This window comes from Lepidochelys kempii, chromosome 17, assembly GCF_965140285.1.
Source record: "Lepidochelys kempii isolate rLepKem1 chromosome 17, rLepKem1.hap1, whole genome shotgun sequence".
NCBI classification, from domain to species: domain Eukaryota; kingdom Metazoa; phylum Chordata; order Testudines; family Cheloniidae; genus Lepidochelys; species Lepidochelys kempii.
Genome location: NC_136396.1, coordinates 22,656,735 through 22,674,415, shown reverse-complemented (window position 1 = coordinate 22,674,415; position 17,681 = coordinate 22,656,735). Strand labels below are relative to the sequence as shown.

The 17,681-nt window shown below is 57.5% G+C and overlaps 2 protein-coding genes across 2 annotated transcripts; one reads left to right on the top strand and one right to left on the bottom strand.

The window, feature by feature from the left end:
• Positions 1–31: 31 nt before the first annotated feature.
• On the bottom strand, positions 32–3,593 carry LOC140899644 (fibrinogen-like protein 1-like protein). The gene is made up of 4 exons (XM_073315478.2): positions 3,409–3,593; positions 2,053–2,196; positions 1,541–1,603; positions 32–660 (listed from the first exon to the last, which is right to left on the bottom strand). Exons 1-4 carry the CDS (start codon positions 3,410–3,412, stop codon positions 32–34), a joined length of 840 nt encoding a protein of 279 aa, XP_073171579.1. The 5' UTR covers positions 3,413–3,593.
• Positions 3,594–6,087: 2,494 nt separating this feature from the next.
• Positions 6,088–14,127, top strand: LOC140899855 (fibrinogen-like protein 1-like protein). The gene is made up of 3 exons (XM_073316023.1): positions 6,088–6,117; positions 11,703–11,832; positions 13,271–14,127. Exons 1-3 carry the CDS (start codon positions 6,088–6,090, stop codon positions 13,948–13,950), a joined length of 840 nt encoding a protein of 279 aa, XP_073172124.1. The 3' UTR covers positions 13,951–14,127.
• Positions 14,128–17,681: the final 3,554 nt, after the last annotated feature.

Genomic DNA, 17,681 nt, shown 5'->3' with positions numbered 1-17,681 from the left:
CACTGCAGACGGGAGGGTGGGGAAGGCGTGACTAACAGTAAGTTGCTGGTTTGATGAGGATGGCGGAGGCTTGGCAGTTTCCGTTACAGAAACTACCCCAAGTGATGCTCCCTTTGACGTTCAGTCGAGCAGAATAACAAGCCGAGTACCACCAGCCCCCACCATGGCTAGATGCACAGTTCCCACCATAAGTGTCTTGATCCAGGTCTTTAGCCGTGAACTTCATGTTGTCATGCACAGTGCTAGGATTGTTTGAAGTCATGGCATCCCCTGCAGTCCCAGTGTAAGAGCCCAGCCTCAGCCTGTAGCCTTTGGACTCGTCTTCCAGACCGAAGAGGTTGTAGTCTGCATATTTCATGGTGCCAGATGAATCATGGATGACAAACCTGACCTGGTAGACCTTCTGCTTGGCGATCTGATAGATGTACTCCATCCCCAGCCAGTACTCGTTTTGCACGTTGCCAAAGCCGTACTTGTAGGTGCTCCAGGACTCAGCCCAGGTGATCTGTGTGTCATGCCGGTTCCGCTGGAGGACCGTCCAGCCCTCGCTGGTGCTGTTCAAGTCACAGTAAACGACAATCTGGTGGAGTCCTGTGGGCTGGATGATGAAGATGCCGCTGACCCTGTTCCAGGTTATCTCGCTGCAGTCCTTGGGCCAGACTGTGCACAAGAGAGAGAGAGATTGCTTTCAGTGAACCCCGTGGAACAGACCCCTGCTCAGCTCTTCCCACCCTGGGTCAGTAAGAAAGGGCCCTCCGGTGTGTCACAGACATCAGCGTCTGCACTGATACCCGCATGCTTTGCCAGCCCCTTGTCAAAGAGGCTTCAACTCTGGATGCAGACACTGAGCCCGAATCTGCTGGCACAGCCCTGGCGTTACACTCCAGGGCACTTTACTCTCTAACTAGCTACTTTACACGTGCACACATAGGTTTCCCAGGAGACAAACACAGGCCCCTGTTCATACTCTGCAGGGGCTTTTGGGGAGGTGTTTAACACGGCAGCCACGATGTGTGGGACACTGCAAGCTAACAGCACCGTGTGTCCTGTGGGGTGACTGTGTCTTACAGCAGCGGGTTCTGTACCCCTCAGCTCTCAGCAAACTGCTGTGCCAAGGGCTCTTCAACACGGCCTGTGTGCTGAGGCCACGGACACCAGCTGCCAGGGAAAGGAGGGGTCTGCGGTGTCAAGGGATCTTGACTTCAAATTTTGGCTGTAAACTCCCCACACCTGTAGTAGTGAGGGTCACAGCCCTCGGTCCTGGATCCCCCACAGTGGTGCCGCTTTTCCTGCAGAAAGATCATGATCCAAAGCTTCTCCTCTGCAGGACACGTTACAGCCTGTGTGTATCAAGCCCTTCCCCCACCCCCCACGCTGAAATCTGCCGTCAGAGTTTCTGCCCCTAGGGGCCTGTATAATCCCTCAGGCAGTGCATCCCCATGCCTTGGTATGCCCTGCAGGTAGAAGCTGTGTGAATAACTCTTGTTCTTGCATCTCATTCCTGCGGGGCGTGGACAGGTAAAGTGGGGGATACTCTTACCGTGGGCCTCTGGTAACTGCGGGTCACTGTCTCGGCTGTGCCGCAGGCTCCCTTTCCCCTGATCTGTAGGGACAGGAATTGGGAGATCTGAGTGACATGAGGGGTTTTCAGAGACTCTCCTGAGCACCAGCTCCACAGCGGAGAGTGTTAGCAGTGCATTTGGCTCCCCTTCTCATCCCGCCCGCCCCCTGCCCCGCTCGGGCCCGCGCTGCACCACTTCCATTCCTCCATGCCCCTCTGCTGCCCAAGGCAACCAGCACCTCCTGGCTTTGTCCTGCTGCTCCCTGCACTGCAACGGCCCAGCGCTGCGCGCCCCCCAACCGCCCTCCCCCTCCAACCGCCAAAGAGCTCAGCGTGGTTTGAATGTAGAGCTACGGCTGGATGTAATTTCTCCCAGTGGCTTCAGGCCTCCATAATCCCCAGGCAGCCAGTGAGTGAAGTTCTGGGGCCCCAGGGCTGGCAGGACCCCTAGGGCCAGGGGTCAGAGCTTTAAAAGCAGACACATGACACACCTGCCTTCAGATGCTTTGGGTGGATGTTCCGGATTGCACGGGTGGGTCCCTTTAAGATGTTCAGATTGTGTATTTCCAGGGTGAAAACTGGGGCTGAAAGGGCCAGCAGGCCAGTGAGGAGCAGGAGACGAGGGCACCGGGCAGCTGCAAAAGGGAAGAGCTGGCGAGAAGCTGGGAACACAAACCCGCCGTTTAGGAGCCGCGACTCCCAGTTCCCTCTGCCAGGGAACGGCACAACCCAGAGCTGGGACTGCTGGAACCTCCTGCCTCGCCCAGCACAGACCGGCACCTCCGCCCTCGCCTGTCAGTCTGGCTGGGCAGCCGGCCATTGGCCAGGCATGCATGGGGCAGAGAGGAGGCACTAGGAACTGGCCCCATTGGGACAGAAACACCCAGGAGGGGGGCGGATCCAAGGGAGCTTGGGATTCGCCCTGGAGAAATGTTCCCACTCTGCTTGCCGCACAGAGACACCCCTGTACCATGGAAATGACCGGGAGAGTAGGTGAGAAAAAGGGAAAATGGGGATCAGGGTGGGGGGAGCCCTATAGGGTGGGCACTGGGGAGGCACTGAGCGTCCCAGGGAGGGGGATCATGGGGTGGGGGTGCTAGGTGGACACTCACCGCCTCGGGAGGTGGGGCTGAGGGGGGGAGACTGGCCAGGGGCACTCAGAGCCCCAGGAGGTGGGTGGGGGAAGGGCGCACAGGATTTCAGGAATTCCCTGGCAGTGAAGAGCTGTTGGCGGCAGGGAGGAGCCAGCCATGACATTCACCAGTTGGGATCCCTGGCTGGGCTAGTGGCTAGGGGGACCCATGGCCAAGCTGCAGCGGAAGGTGACCTGCAGGAAATGCCTTGGCCTCTGCCTCCTGCTCGGAAGGGCCTGGGCCAGACAACGACCCCCGGCGCAGTGTCCCAGCTCCCTGCCCCGCACCTGCACGGCACGGCCCCTCCTCTATAGGGCGGTTGGCATGGACGTTAGTGCTGCTTCCTCCATCCCCAAAGGCCTCTAACCCAGCTGGCAACCCCTGCCGTTCAGTAGGCCACATTGCCCTGCTGTGACATACCGGGGTGGGGGGCCTGTCACACAGCTGGGGAGTTTAACCCGGCTGCCGTAGACTCTGTCTCCCTGGAGCAGGTGTCTGCTCCTCTGAGTCTCAGCCCAGGTGTCTCTCTGCCCTTCCCCCTAGTCACCCCCGGGCGAGGTGGGAGCGCCCCGCGTTGAGTTCCAGCCCCACATTCGGACCCACAAGTGCTGGTGGGTTCCAATCCCAGCTGAACACGCCCACTCAGCCCGAGGGCGGAGCAGAAGGGCCCTGTGCTGCCCCACAGACCCTCTGGCTCTCTGAGCCCACTCTTACCCATTGCCTCCCCGCAGCACGGCTGTCCCAGGCTGAAAGCTGCTGCTCTGTGCAGATAGGCCGTCTAGATGGAGGCAGCACGTGGCTGGCACTTATAGCTCCTGCCGAAGGAGGGGCAGGTGCTGCTATGGGCTGCTCCCCCAAGCCCTGTCCTGCTGCGCGCTGGGGATGCTGCCTGCTGTGGAGCTGTCAGGTGTCTTGAACTGGAATTTGTTTGGAAAGAAACTGTGCTGAGGAGCCTTATCAGCCCGAGCAGAGAGTACCTGGGAGCCTGCCTGGTCGGGCGGGTCTGGTACAGCATCTCCCCAGATAAGGCTCTTCCCTGGACCTGGAATGATTCCCTCCGAGGTAACGCACGAGGCAGCCAGGGCAGGGCACGGCCTGCTCCCCTGGAGCGTTAGGGCTTTCAGGAGTCAGAGGTGCCAGGGGAGCAGGTTGTGGTTGTACGTTAAAGCAGCGAAGAAAGTTGGGGGGCAGAGGAATTGGGTGCTGTGGTCCCCTCACGTCTGGGGCCTGTTTGGAGGCAGAAGTCACTGTCCCTTTTATCCATGGAGTGCTCAATACCCCCTTCTCATGTAGTCCTTGGCGTTGGGAGAGGGAGCATGTTCCCAGCTGTAGGGTGTTCGGCCAGGACTCATGGACCCCTATTCCAGGATGGGGGAGTGAGCTGGGAGAGAGGTCTCCATGTACCCTGCAATTGTCAGTGGCTTCTGGATTCCTCTGGGAAAGGGTTAACCAGGGGGTTAGTTTCGTCCACACTTGGCTTTCTTGGCAGTGCTGGACTCTGCTGGCGGGGAGGGGTCCATCTCGCACCCTTTCACCTGGCAGGGAAAGTGCCCCAGAGGTTAGGATGTTCTCACAGGCTGTCGTAGTTACTGTGACCTTGGCAGGGAGGATTGGTGGCTTGTGGGGCATCGGATACCCCCCTTCCTCCTAGAGCTGTGCCGTAACCAGAACATCGCCCCAGGGGGAGAGGGCTTTGGGAGCCCTGGGCGCCTTGGAGCCAGGGCTTCTCTCAGCAGCCTGGAAGCCCAGGTGACCCATCAGCCTGTTGGAGAGGTGGGCAGGCGGGTGAGCTGACCTAATCCCCAAATTGTCCAAATCGACGTGTTCCCGCGAAACGTTTGGATTTTGACACGCTGCCAACTTCTGAGGCAAAAACGGCTCCATTGGCACATTCTGACCAGTGCTTCTCCCGGCCGCAGAGCTGCCCCTGCATGTTTGCTGAGTGTGGAATCAGAACGGACTTGACACAGGCGTTTGTACTCTGGAACGCCATCTCAGGCCAGCTCCCCCAGTGTCCCCACGCTCACATTCTCCTCGTGGTGACATCTGACCCTGGGGAAATGAAAGGCCTCTGCGGGTTGTTTCCAGCAGCGTGAGCTTTAGCTGCAGGCTTCTGTCCCCAGCCATGCAACGAAGGAATCTGTCTAGCTAGGCTGGGCATCCTCCCTCATATGTGGTCAGAGGTCACACAGGCCCTGCCAGTGACTAGGTGGCAGTATCTTGCCCTGGGAAAAAACAGACACCTACCGTGTGCTCACCCCAGAGATGTCTTTCTTTCTGCAAACTGAAGAGGCCTCTCTCCTGTAGCCGCAGCAGAGGCTGTGGGGAGGCCAGCAGGCCCTGTGGTCCCTCTCAGATTGGGGGAGGGCCTGACCAGTAGCTCTAAAGGCCAGAAGACCCCACAGAACAGGTGGGGAACAGGACTGGGACGTTCCGTTGCTGTTCCATGGTTCCTTTGTCCTCAGCTGAAGAAGAAACTAAGCTCTGAAGCAAGGCTGCAGACTGCCCTGGCCATGGGGCTGACCCAGTGTTCACCAGAGGCGGGAGAAGGAACAGTCACACTGGTGGGCTCCTTCTTCTAAAAAGAAAAAAATCAGAGCATGTTTTCACATTTGACTTTTGACTCCCCAGCCAATGGGTGTAAAAAGTCAGCCTAGAATGCCCGGCTCCTGCTGGCTGCTCCGATGGAGACTCCACTTCCCCTCTCCTCCCGAAAGGCAGGGGAACTGCCAGCCACTGCCTGTTACTCTCTGCATCCAGCAGAAACACTCCTCTGCTTCCCGCTGCCCTCTCCTCTGCTGAGGTCCCACATCCCCTGCTCTGGGATCCTCTCTGCTATGGGGCCAGATATGAGGGGAGGTCTGTGCCCTCAGACCCTGGGGCTCTCACACAGAGCTGGGGGAGCTGCCATGATTCCCCCCATCTGCCAGCCCCAGCACTGTCCCCTGTGCACAAACCCCAGCCTCCAACATCTCCCTGAGCCTCCCTCCTGCCCTTCTTAGCCTCCTTCCTGTCCCCATCCCCCTGTACCGCCCTCAGCCGCCCTTGGCCCCCCATACTCCCTGCCCCCTCAACCTTCCCCCACATTCTCCTGCCGCCGGCCCCCACATGCCCCTGCAACTCCCTAAGCCACTCTCATGTCCCACACGATCACCTGCCAACCCCTCAGTCTGCCCCCGGCCACATCCCCTCACAGTTCCCAGTCCCCATGCGCCGTCCAGCCCCCTGAACCACGGCGTCAGCCAGGCTGCCTGTGGGCTCAGCTTCAGCCTCCTCGAGCCCCGCGTGAGGTGGCAGCCAGCGTCAGGAGGGTAGCCTGCCTGCCTCATGCAGACAGAGCATGGGCATGTGGCGGCCCTCACGCAGGCCTCAGCCCCCTGGCAGCAGTGGGAGATGGCGGCCGTTTTGATGAAGGGACAATTGGTGAGTTGGTGCCTTTGGCCATGTTTCCATGGGACAGGTGAGAAGCCCCCACACTCCCGAGTCACTATCAGAGCACGAGGGCGGCCACTGCTGCCCCTGCTGTGCATGCGGTCGGCCCAGCACGCCCAGCTCACCCCCCATCTCCTGGCCGCTCCTGGCCCAGGGCTCTGTCTCCATGCCCCGAGGGGCAGGCGTGGAGGGCCCAGGAGCCCAGCAGCAGGCGTGTGTCCCCTGCTCAGCCAACTGCAATCAGACAGGGCAATCAGCCAGAATCCATTGGAAGCTGCTTTACTTGTTTGTTGGGGCAGCCAGAATTAATGGGGCAGGCTGCAGCTGGCATTCGGGGTGTGCGGGAAGGGGGCAGCATGAATTGCACGCGGGAGAGTCGTTTGTTGTTTGCTTGAGGGCACAAACTCCCCTTCACCCCAAAACCTGGTCCCCAAATGATCAGACTGGAGCACATCGCACTAAGCAAACTGGTGCGACATGCAACGAAATAAAGGTGTCCCATCTCGTGTCCTTTGTCACACATTTCAATGGATTGTGCCCTGTGCTGGCAGGTTGCAAGGTCGAGAGGCGTGCATCCAGGTGAACCGTCTGGGTGCTTTTTTCCAGAACTATATGGACATGGAGCTGCTCCCTCCAATGCACCAGTTCCTGCCCCCTGCATCCCAGCCAGAGAGCTGGGACACAGAAAGCAACTGCCTTGACAGTCACTGAATGAATCCAGTTTGATCCTCTTCCCTGTGGTCCAGATGCAGCAACAGCACAGTCTCGCTCCAGCCTACCCCTCACCTGGCTGTGACCTGTAGGGACAATTGCGGGGGCGGGGGGGGGCAGGGGAGGGAGTGTGTTCAGTCTCTGTAACCCCACGTGCAAAGCAGGGGGTTAGTGATACCAAATGGAACTGAAAGTCCGAGGGGGGCGGGGAGAGGGGTTCCCACCTGGTGTGTGGGTTTGCTGAAAGGCGCCTACAAAACATTGGACCTACCCAGGGCTTAAAGACAGAGCTGGAAGTCCTGGGTTCTTCTCCCTAGAGCTGAAAACACTGTGAAACTGGCATCGGTGGGCACCATAGAGCTGGTGCTGTGGGTGGTGAAAGACAGCGTACAGGGTGCAGCAGCCCCCTAGCCAGTGAAGTCACTAAGAGCGGGACTCACTCCGGGCTGGAGGCCCCTCAGAGCATGGCATCGCAGAGCATGGAGCAGCAGCGGTGCTGAGCAGAGGCATCCCTGGCCTGCCCCTTCTCTCCCTGGCGAACCCCCCTCCCCCCCCACAACACCCCCTGGATTCTCGAACTCTGCAGAGCTTGGCCAGTAAACCGGGTGTGGGGACAGCAGAGGGAAAATGGAAGGGGTGCGCCAAAGGGGCATTTGTCCATTGGACTCTCACCCCAAGGTGGGAAACTGAGGCAAGGGGCTGCTGCCCAATGTATTGTAGGGCAGGCGTTTCACTCAGTTCACAGACTACTGAGTCATTCTTGTGGTGATTTCGCCAATTCATGCTGCGTTTCTTTCTCCTCTAAATAAAAGTTCTCATGTGTTAGACACACACTCAGATCTTGCGATGCGGGAAGAGCTGCCTGTTAGGGGCGTGGTGGTCAGTTTCCCAGATTTCTGGGTGGGGCGGTCCAGCTGGTTCTGGTTTGCAATGCTAAGAGGAGCCCCGAGATCCTGACTCCAGTCCTTGTCGCTGCCAATACCACCTGGCACAAGCGTTACACCCCCATCACGTTCTGCACAACCCCCGTTCCTGCCATTTCCTCTGGTTTGATCCTCTCCATTTAGTGCGTCCTTTATCTGGAAGGCCGATGCAGAGTCCTGCTGATAAATTAAATCCCTGGCTCACACCTGCCCAACTTCAGAAACGTTGGCGTCCTCAGGAAGGAGGCAGGGAGCCCAAGAAGTCTGGTATCTGCAGTAAATAAAGAATGGGCAGACGTTCCGTTGGGGCTCCCTCCCTGCCCACAGGCCAGGCTTGAGGCCAGCAGCTGAAAAAGCAAGATAAGCTGGGGTGTGGAGTGGCGCTTTCTCCATAAAGGGATGGAGCCCTGGCTCTGGTTTCTGATGTGGAAGTGGGATGCTTCAGGTTGCTAACTCGTCCGCTCAGCTGCAACCTCGGGATGGGTGAGTTTTATTGAAATGCCCAGCATTTCACGCAGCCTGGAGATATAGGGCCAGAGCCCGGTGGCGGGCACCAGAGGGCCAGGCGGTGTGGGTACGTGGGGGAGGTGCAGTGGGCAGGGCATTCTGTCCTGCCCCTGTGGGACACCATGTGCCCTGAGTGCCTGGGCACAGGAAGGAACGTACCCATACAGACGCAGTAACTACCGCACAGAAAGGGGCAGCCTGCACTCCTCTCAGTGCCGCCCCTGAGCCCGGGCAGGTGCACAAGGGGGAGGGGAGTCCTGGTGCATCCTCTGCTTTCCTGATCCTGGCTGGCCGAGGCACAAGGGACGGGGCACAGTGAAGTACACGCTGCTTTTCTTTTGAAACGGAGCAGCATTTCCCCCAGCAAGTGCATGCTGCAGCATGAGCCTGGCTAGCTAGGAGTCTGGCAGCGCCTCCTGGTTGGTAAAGAGTGCCCCTGGGGTTATGGGGTACCAGGAGCCTGGCAGGGATCCCTTGCTCAGCACTCTGCTGGACCCTAGGCAGGAATTCTCTCTCCATGCCCCAGGTACCTTTGGGCATTGGGGCCAAAGTACTTTAGAACAAAAAGGAACTAACATAAGCCATGTTTTAAAAATGGGGAAACTGAGGCATGGAGCAGTGTAATGAGGTTTCCAAGGCACAGGTAGAACTCAGGCCCTCTGTGTCTTAGACCAGCATCCCTCCCCTCCCACTGCACCGCACTGCCCGTCTACTATTACACTGTGTTAACGACTGCTAGCTGGTAGCGTCCCCTCTCCTCTGGGTCGTCAGGAGTAGGTGAGGCGTGTTTTCAAGGATGAGTGACTCCAGATTGTTATTTCACTTCAATTCTAAACGTAATTCTGGCTTGTCAGACTCACTGAAATCCTTCTCCGCTAAAGCTTTAACCCTTTGCCTGCCATGGAGTTACGCATCTCTCTTCTTTCTCATAATGATGCCTGAGATTGCTGGCAGCGTGTCACTTGGGCTGTGACATTGTCTGAAGAATTTGGGTTCCATCTCCAGAAAGAAGGTGTTTCCAATTAAATCTGTCTGTGGATCATGTCTGGGCAAAGTGACAGGTTTCAGAGTAGCAGCCGTGTTCGTCTGTATCTGCAAAAAGAAAAGGAGGACTTGTGGCACCTTAGAGACTAACCAATTTATTTGAGCATACAAGCTGTCAGCATAGTCTGTGTGATATGTTGATTGTAATGGATTTTTTACCTTCAGTCCTTTTGGTCCGATGTCCATCTGTTTGCATTTGGAAAGGAAGATGATGTCTGTCTGTATCTGTACGAGTTTTTTCATGAAGTTTCATGAAGTTTATTTCATGCTCAAATAAATTGGTTAGTCTCTAAGGTGCCACAAGTCCTCCTTTTCCTTCTGGGCAAAGTGTTTCCATTGGAACAGTGTTTTTCTGCTTGTTGTTTACACTTTGTTCTCTAATTCATTTGCACGTTTGTATCACGGTCACGTGTGGGGTTAGTTTGGTCACTTGTGGGGTTAGCGGTGGACTTTCTAACTTTGCAACACCACATGAATACAATGGTGACTAACAGAAAGCACTGTGCCAGACTCCGGTGTGGCTTTAGCCTGTTCTGGTTTGACCCCCCCACCCCTCCCCGCACCTGCCCTGCCTCACCCAACAAAAAAACTGCCATTTTGCAACTGTAATGGGCCAGCAGCAGCCCTGATGAAACTTGGGACCTCTGGAGCTTAACACATAAGCCTCTGCTGTAGGGTTCTCAACCTATTTGCCATTGGGGGCTGCATATGCAGCTCTCTGTGTTATGTGGGCTGTGGCCACACAATATGTAATACATGGGCCCATGATAGGTATACTTGGCCGGGGGCCTGCGGGGTGAATCAACCAGTTTCTCTCCAAGAATCTGGATGACTCTGGGCTGCTGATCCCTGCAAGATCATTGTGAATCCCTGCGCTCAGTGCTGAAAGTGGCCTGGGAAAAGCATGTGCAGGGAGGGGGGTTCTATGATAATCTCAGCTGAAATAAATGGCCATGCACTTGGTAGGGCGGCTCTTACAGTGCACCCCTCAGTGAGTTGGCTCCATTTTTAACTCTTCTTGGCTGGGACGGTGGCCCCCGGTGACTCTGCCAACTTTAAGCCTGGCCTGAGCTGGGCACACAGAACAGCTGCAGTGTCAGCAGCATGTCCCCCTCTGGGCTGCTGGCCTGCAGTGCAGGGGGCAGCATGCCTGGTGTGGGGCACACAGCAGCTCTGTGCCCTGGGCACCTCTTACCTGCTGGAGCCTGCCCAGCTGCTGTCTCTGTGCGTGGGTGAGCGGGCCCTGCCCTCCGGCTGGCGGTACTGACTGTGGACAGGGTGCAGCTGGGACAGAGGGGGTTGCTCCGAGCTTCGCTCAATGCAGCAGGCACCAGGAGCATGCATTCAGCCACACGTGGGGCTTAACACTGGGGCCTCTCCAGGCCAGCGAGGGTCACTGCTGCGGAGGTCACTGGAGCCCTGGAGCAGAGAGTGCACGGGACGGGGAGAGGGCTGCTCCCCACCCTGCCTGCTGTGACTGCCCCGTCAGGCATGTGTCCCTCCATGCCAGCTCCCAGACAGTCAGGGCCAGGGGAGATCCCATTCCCCAAAGCCATGGGAGACCCTGGTTGGGAACCTGCCCATGGGACAAATTTCCACCTTGCACCAGCTGTTGCGTACAAATAATGGTACAAATGTAATGCAGTGACTTCCAGGGCAGCCTCCTGCTCTGGCTGTGAGCTCTGGGTCCTGGCCAGCGGCGACGGGGAGGCGGGTGCTGTCCGCTGCAGGAAGCCCAGGGCGCACTGCAGCCTGGACTATGCTCATCCCCCTCAGAGGCTAGTGGGGGGCATGATGTCCCCCCATTGCTCCGGATGCCTCGGGCGCGGACGCCCAGCAGGGAGGAGGCAGCACTCCCCTTGCAGTGGTGCTCTGAGTGTATCCCTGCAGCGTGGAGAAAGAGGAGGCAGCTGGCTGCTGGCTGAGCTCTTTCCCCACCACAGGGGGCTGCTTTGCCTGCTCTGCTGGCAGGGAGCACTCCAGCCGGCCCTGCCCGGGACCCGGGAGCCAGGCAATCGGAGCCGCGATCTTTGAATGTTTTTTAGCATTCAGCTGGGTCCCAGCTGTGTGCTAATTGGGCCTACTGCAGAGACGGAGACAGTGGCTGGGCCAGGGGAGAGGTGTGTGTGGGCAAAGTGAATGGTGGGCTTCACCCCGTCTCCAGAGACTTGGGCCAGTACCCCCGAGGCTGAGCCCCTTTGAACATCCAATCATTTCCTGCAGTGCGTACCTGGGAGCTGAGCTCTTGTGAAAATCTGGCCCAGTTGTTGAGCCCTCTGAAAACTCTGGGTAACATTTTCAAGAGTGGCTAAGTCACTTAAATGTCTAAATCCTGGTGACTTGTAGTGGGATTTAGGCACTTGTGAAACTCTCTCCTGGTCTCATGTCCAGTGGTTTCTGTCCCCAGCAGGGTTCCAGTCCAGCTCTCTCCTGCTTCTGTCTGTCCTGTCCACGACGGCGCTCCTTTCTGTAGCCCCCGTGCAGGGCAACGGGACCCTGGCCCACAGGAAGGTCAAGAGGGGTGAGTAGAGAACCCGTCAGAGAGCTTCTATCATCTGCCATATTCGAGATCAGGGTATTGTGGGCCTGATTCTGCTCCTCTCCCCCATGCCAGTGTCACCCCCATATGCACTTATCCACTGAATGCACCTTCCAGCCACCCCCTCTGCCAGCACTGGGCCCAGAGGGACACCAAGTTCTCCGAAGGGTCAGCAAGGCCGGCCTGGCCTAGTGAGCTCATTACTGTACTCCCATTCGGAGGCCCCCAGCGCCTGGGGATGGGCCAGCGGGGTGGGGGAGGTGCTGCTCAACTGGCTGTTTGCTTTACACAACTTCATTATCCCTTTCTCCAGTAAAGGCTGCCAAGCCGCCGGCAGAGACTGAAGAGCGTTGGTACCAACCACAGGGCAGAGTGTGGGAACCAGGCACACACTCCAAATTGGCTGGGAGTTCTACACTTAAATCTCACCAACTTCTGTGCTAAGCAAGCTCTATCTGTCCTTTAGGGCTAGCCCAGGCTCACAGCTGGGAATCTCTTGCTCGTGCCTAGAAGCCTTGCCCCTAGAGTCCAGGCAGCGCTGAGCGCCAGTTCCTCCCTCTTAGGGGTTTTCATTCCCTTCTCCCCACACCTCCATCGGCTCTGAGAGCTGCTCAGGGGCTTTCCCAGGCAGGCCGGGGGCTGAGCCAGCTCCCGAGGTGGCACTGAGCCCCTGCCCCCTGCAGTGCTCAGCAGCTCGGCTCAGGAAGGAGGCTTAGCTATGGGGGAGGGGGCCAGAGCTGGCGGGGCACACAGGGGGATTGTCTGGTGGGTATGGGAGCTGGGGGACTCAGGCTCAAGGGAGGACCCTGGGGAGGGGAGGGGCAGTTATACCAGTATAACCACAATGCTATCATTCTACCAGGATAGTTCAGGACAATTTCCCCCCCCCCAAGATAAGCCCCTCGATAGGATGTTGCCTGGAATTTTCAGAGGCGCCTAAATCCCACTGAATTCCAACTGCAGTCGGGTGTCAAACTCCCTTAGGCTCTTTGAAAAATCCCCTTTAAATTGTCACCTGTGGGTTTCATAATTAACATTCGCTGAGATGGATCTGGCAGTGTCTCCCCCACCCTCCCCAAACTATTTCTTCAGCATTACAGACTCAGGAACGATACAGAGCTTTGGTTTCCACTTGATTCATCTCTTCAAGGTTTCTTCAAAAGCAGCAGAGCAAGAAACTATTATTTTTATTTTATTTATTTTTTTGGTAAAATGAAAGTGTAAGACCTGAAGCCGGATTCTGTGGCCAGGAATGGCCGGGGCAGATTCTGTGTCTGTGGAATTGTGAAATACACAGGACCTGCCTCTAAAAACCCAGGCTCCAGTTACCCCTGACTGATTTGCTCGAGCTAGCTAGCGTACTCTCTCTCTCTCTCCCCACTCCCCCGGTTCCCTTAACCTGCTGTATATGGTATTGCAGGGTTCCCCAGAGACTGCAGCTACATTCCCAGGGACAGCCCCAGCGGGATCCATGTCATCCAGCCGGAAGGCTCTCCCCCTCGGGTGGTGTGGTGTGACATGGACACCGAAGGCAAAGGCTGGACCGTTGTCCAGAGAAATTCTTACAACACAGAGATCACCTGGAAGGAGTCCTGGAGCACCTACAAATACGGCTTTGGGAACGTGCAGGAGGATTACTGGCTGGGCAACGAGTACCTGTCCCTGCTCACGCGGCAGAACACCTACAAGGTCCGCTTTGTCGTGGAGGACAAATCCAACAACACCCGCTACGCGGAGTACGACATCTTCAGCGTTGAGGATGAGCCCAGCGGGTACCCGCTGAGGCTGGGCAGGTACTCTGGGGACGGCGAGGACTATCTCACCACCTACCACTCCGGCCTGGGGGGCATACACGACAACATGAAGTTCAGCACAACTGACAAGGATCAGGACCAGGCCAGTGGGAACTGCGCAAGTAGCTACGGAGGCTGGTGGTATGACAAGTGTCAGAACATCCTGCTCAATGGGAAAGGCTACATCTACTGGGCAGGGTTCTGTAAGAGCGGGGAGTGCAAGTCTTCCCTCATCCTGGTTAAGCCAACAGATGTGTGCTGGGTCTGGCAGAAGGAGCCCATCCTCCCTGGGAGCCGGCGCCGCTGAGAAGAGGAGACAATATTGGATCAGACACGGAGCTCCATCTCCCACCTACTCAGTGCAGTCCCTGCAATGCCTCCATTCTGCTCACCCCGTTCCCTGTTGGCTTCTTCACGGTAAATCCCCTGGAATAAACTCTGAGAGCTGACCCTGCCAGGACTTTACATCTGAATCTTGCATGTATTAGGGGTGGTGAGTTTGGGTTCAAAAACCTGGCCTCTGTCTTTTTAATAAATATGGTTATTACATGAGAAAACATTGCAACAGTAATTAATTGCCGATAAACCACTGACAGATTAGCTAGACATGCAACGAAACCGCGAGATAAAGATATTGGTGTCCCTCATCAACCCAAGAGGCTAGTCAAAGTTTGGGGCCCTGGGGATGTTCCAGTGGGGAGCAGACATTGGCAATAGAGTCTGGTAATTTCTTTGATGTCTTGTTTATTTACAAGGCACACACAGAGTCCTGCTTCTCCAAACACCGTGGGTGGCAGTAACAGAGAAGAGCCTCCCTGCTTTCAGCTCCAAGCTTCTTTAGCCAGCACCTGGCCCAAAAGCTCTCTATACTCCTCCCAAGATCACACCCTGCTTACAGGCTCTGGTCGGCTTTCCTGCTCTGTCTCCATCCCTTGGCTGCACTGGCCATCTTGTCTTTTTCACACACGCACCTGGTCAGAACGATACTTGGTGGCATCCTCTACCCACCTGGTGCTAGTTTCTGGGCACGTACCATCATGGCTTGTTCTACATGAGGCCCCCTTACCTGTTGCTTCCAGCTGTCTTAAATGAAGAGTGCATCCTCACAGCCGTGTCACTGAGATTCTAACTCCACCCATAACCAGGTATAATCCAGCTCCTAGCAATGTGTTGATCTGTCAGGCTGACATCCTCTCAGCATCTCCGAGCACTTCCTGCCTGTGTGGCTTCAGCCTTCACTTTAATAAAAGTTAATTGTGACCAGATGCTGAACACCATTAACGCTAACAGCCAGGGGCAGGCATACCACCCCGAACAGGGAAAGGATGGGCTAAAGAATAACTAGGTATATTCAAGTCAGCTGGGCCTGATGAAGTTCACCCTAGGGCAGGGCTCCCAAATTGTGGGCTGCAGCCCAAAGATGGGCCACTGGCAGTGGTGAAGATGGGGGGCATGTGAAGGGGCATTGTCCGATCCCCCACAAACTGCATCTTTCCATTCCCCTCCTGACCATGGCCCTTCAGTGCAGCCCCAGGACACACAGCCCTGTCTACTTGGCCTTCCTGACAAAGCCTGCATGGAGAGTGTGCGTAGGGGGGTATTTGTGGGGCAGGTTTGGAAAGAGGGATTTTTTCAGGAGGAGGGAAGCTGAGAGCATCTGATGTGCAGATGGCGGGGACGGGGTTGCTATTTTGCGGTTGGGAGTATCAGGGACCCCTCCCCGCCCCCATGCACTGAGCTGTCCCCTCCATCTCAGTTGCTGGTGGTGAGGGGGGGCTGTGCTGTTTTGCAGTGAGGGATCGGGGTATCCCCCTCCCCAGGGCACTGATCTCTCCCCTTCCTGCCTCCCATCTCTGCTGTCTATGCTGGGAGCTACTCCCACCCTGCCCATTACAGGCTGCGCTCGGTGCCCTCCCCAGCCAGCTGTCCCTCTCCAGGCTGGAGCATGACACTGCCAGCAGGGCCATCCTCAGCCTGACCCCGGGCAGCCGGCTCGCCCAGCCGTTTTGCTGACTGGGGGCTCCCCTGCCAAACCCAGGGTTCCCCTGCACCATTCCCCACAGCTTGGGGTCCCACCCACACCCTAACTCCCCCCATGGCTACCCCTCTCCTTCCAAAACACCCTGAACTCTTCATAGCCACAGCCCATCTGCTCCCCCTCCCCATGAGCCACCTGTCAGCAGTACCCTCCATATTGGACCAAACTGCTCTAGGTCTCACCCCCACTGCCCCAGGGCCAGGCTGGCGCTCTCTGGGGCTGGACCCCAGCTGTGACTGGGGTAACAGGGTCTGCTCCTTTCTCTGCCCTGTCTCTCCCCAGCTGGAGGGAGCTGCAGGAGAACCAGGCCCTGGCGCTGTGGCAATTCCAAGGCTGCACAGAATGTACTTCTCCTGCCCCTGGGGACGGGCAGCACCAAGGGACCTCAGCCACCTCCCACTAGTGCCCCTGCTTTGGCTCGATCTGGGGGGTGAGGCCAGGGCTTTTGTGGCCCCTGGCTCTGCAAGGGAACAGGTGCTGGGAATTACAGACCAGTCAGCCCAACTTCGAGGCCTCGGAAGCTACTGACCCAACGTAGCGAACACGCCCCTGGAGGAGAACAGGCTGATGAGCAGGGCTGTGGGTCTACAGTGTATAGTGCCCCAGCCTGGGTCTTTCCCCACCTGCTCTCTCCCTCCCCCCACCCCCGCCCCATATGCTCCAGGCTCCTCAGCCCTCATCGGTGGCCAGTGAATACACTGGGGGCGGGAGGGAGGAAACGGCCAGGCTCTGCTGCCCAGTGTGCATGGGTTGCTGTTTTTGTCCCGGCCCGGGGTGGAGGAGAGGCCTCAGGAGTGGGGGGATCGGAGGGTGAGCTCCCCTCGCACCCTGAGGCAGTGGCTCCTGATGTGGTGGGTTACTCTGGATTGGGTGGGGGGGTAGCCATCTGATCACTCCAAGAAGACAAGGGGGAAGGGACACTGGCGGGTCCCCAGCCCTGAGTAACACTCCAAAGTGCAGCTGGGATGCTGCTGCCAGGGCCAAAAGGGTGAGGGGCCCGGGGGGTGGAGGGGGACTTGTTCCTGGGGGAGCCATAGGGGAGTGGAGCAATTGAGGACGGAAGAAGGGGGTTGGTGGAGCTGGGAGCCTTTGGGCTGCTCAGTAGGGTAAATGGACATGGGTGTTGGGGGCAGCAGAAGAGGGGTGGTGGAGTGGCAGGGGGCACAGGGCAGGGGTGAAGAAGGGGGTGAGGGGAAGGAAGTGGTTGGGGATGGTGAGGAGTGGGAGGGTTAAGAGGTGGGGTTATTGGGGAATAGGGCAGGGGAGGGTGTGGGGGCTGTGAGACTTTGGTGAGTGGGGGAGGGTCTGGGGAGGGTGATGTTTTTTGGGGGTGTTTGGAGGATTGTGCAATGGGTAGGTTTTTCGGGGAGCTGGGGTTGGAGTGGTGAGGAGATGTGATGGGAGGGAGGGGGTCTGACAGGAGGTTTGGGGGGCTGGATTTATTTGGGGTTTTGGGGTGAGTTTAGTTAGAGAGGGGGTGGCGGGGTTGGATGGATTGAAGTGGGTGGCTGGGGGGTTATTTGGGGATTAGATGGGGTGGTGGGAGGGGGTTTAAGCAGAGGTGGGTGGGAGTTGGGCAGGTGGGTTGGGGGACTATAGCAGGGGTTGACTGGGGGCGGAGGGAGTGGGCCATTTGGGGGCCCGTGGCGGGGGGGTTGGGTGTGCACTGAGGAGGGGGGTTAATTGGGGGTCTGTACGGGGTTGGGTGTGGGCTGAGGAGGGGTTGGGGGGTCTGTTTTTGGGGGTTGGCTCTGGGCTGAGAAGGGGGGTTATTCGGGGGTCTGTGAAGAGAGTCCAGAGGAGAGCAACAAAACTGATCAAAGGCCCTGTGAGGAAAGGTTAAAAAGATTGGACGTGTTTAGTCCCAAGAAAAGCAGGCTGAGGGGGAACCCGACAACGATCTGCAGACACAGTCAGGGCTGTTGGAAGGAGGAGGGGGACTGGGTGTTCTCCATGGCCACAGAAGGCAGGACAAGAAATAATGGGCTGAATCTGCAGCA

Coding starts and splice junctions, on each gene's coding strand:
- LOC140899644 (XM_073315478.2), bottom strand. Junction 1,604..2,052: donor CCCAAAGCATCTGAAGGCAG/GTGTGTCATGTG, acceptor CTGTCCCTACAG/ATCAGGGGAAAGGGAGCCTG. Junction 661..1,540: donor GCAGTTACCAGAGGCCCACG/GTAAGAGTATCC, acceptor TCTTGTGCACAG/TCTGGCCCAAGGACTGCAGC.
- LOC140899855 (XM_073316023.1), top strand. CDS start 6,088: ATGGCGGCCGTTTTGATGAAGGGACAATTG. Junction 6,118..11,702: donor TTTTGATGAAGGGACAATTG/GTGAGTTGGTGC, acceptor TCTCATGTCCAG/TGGTTTCTGTCCCCAGCAGG. Junction 11,833..13,270: donor CCACAGGAAGGTCAAGAGGG/GTGAGTAGAGAA, acceptor ATGGTATTGCAG/GGTTCCCCAGAGACTGCAGC.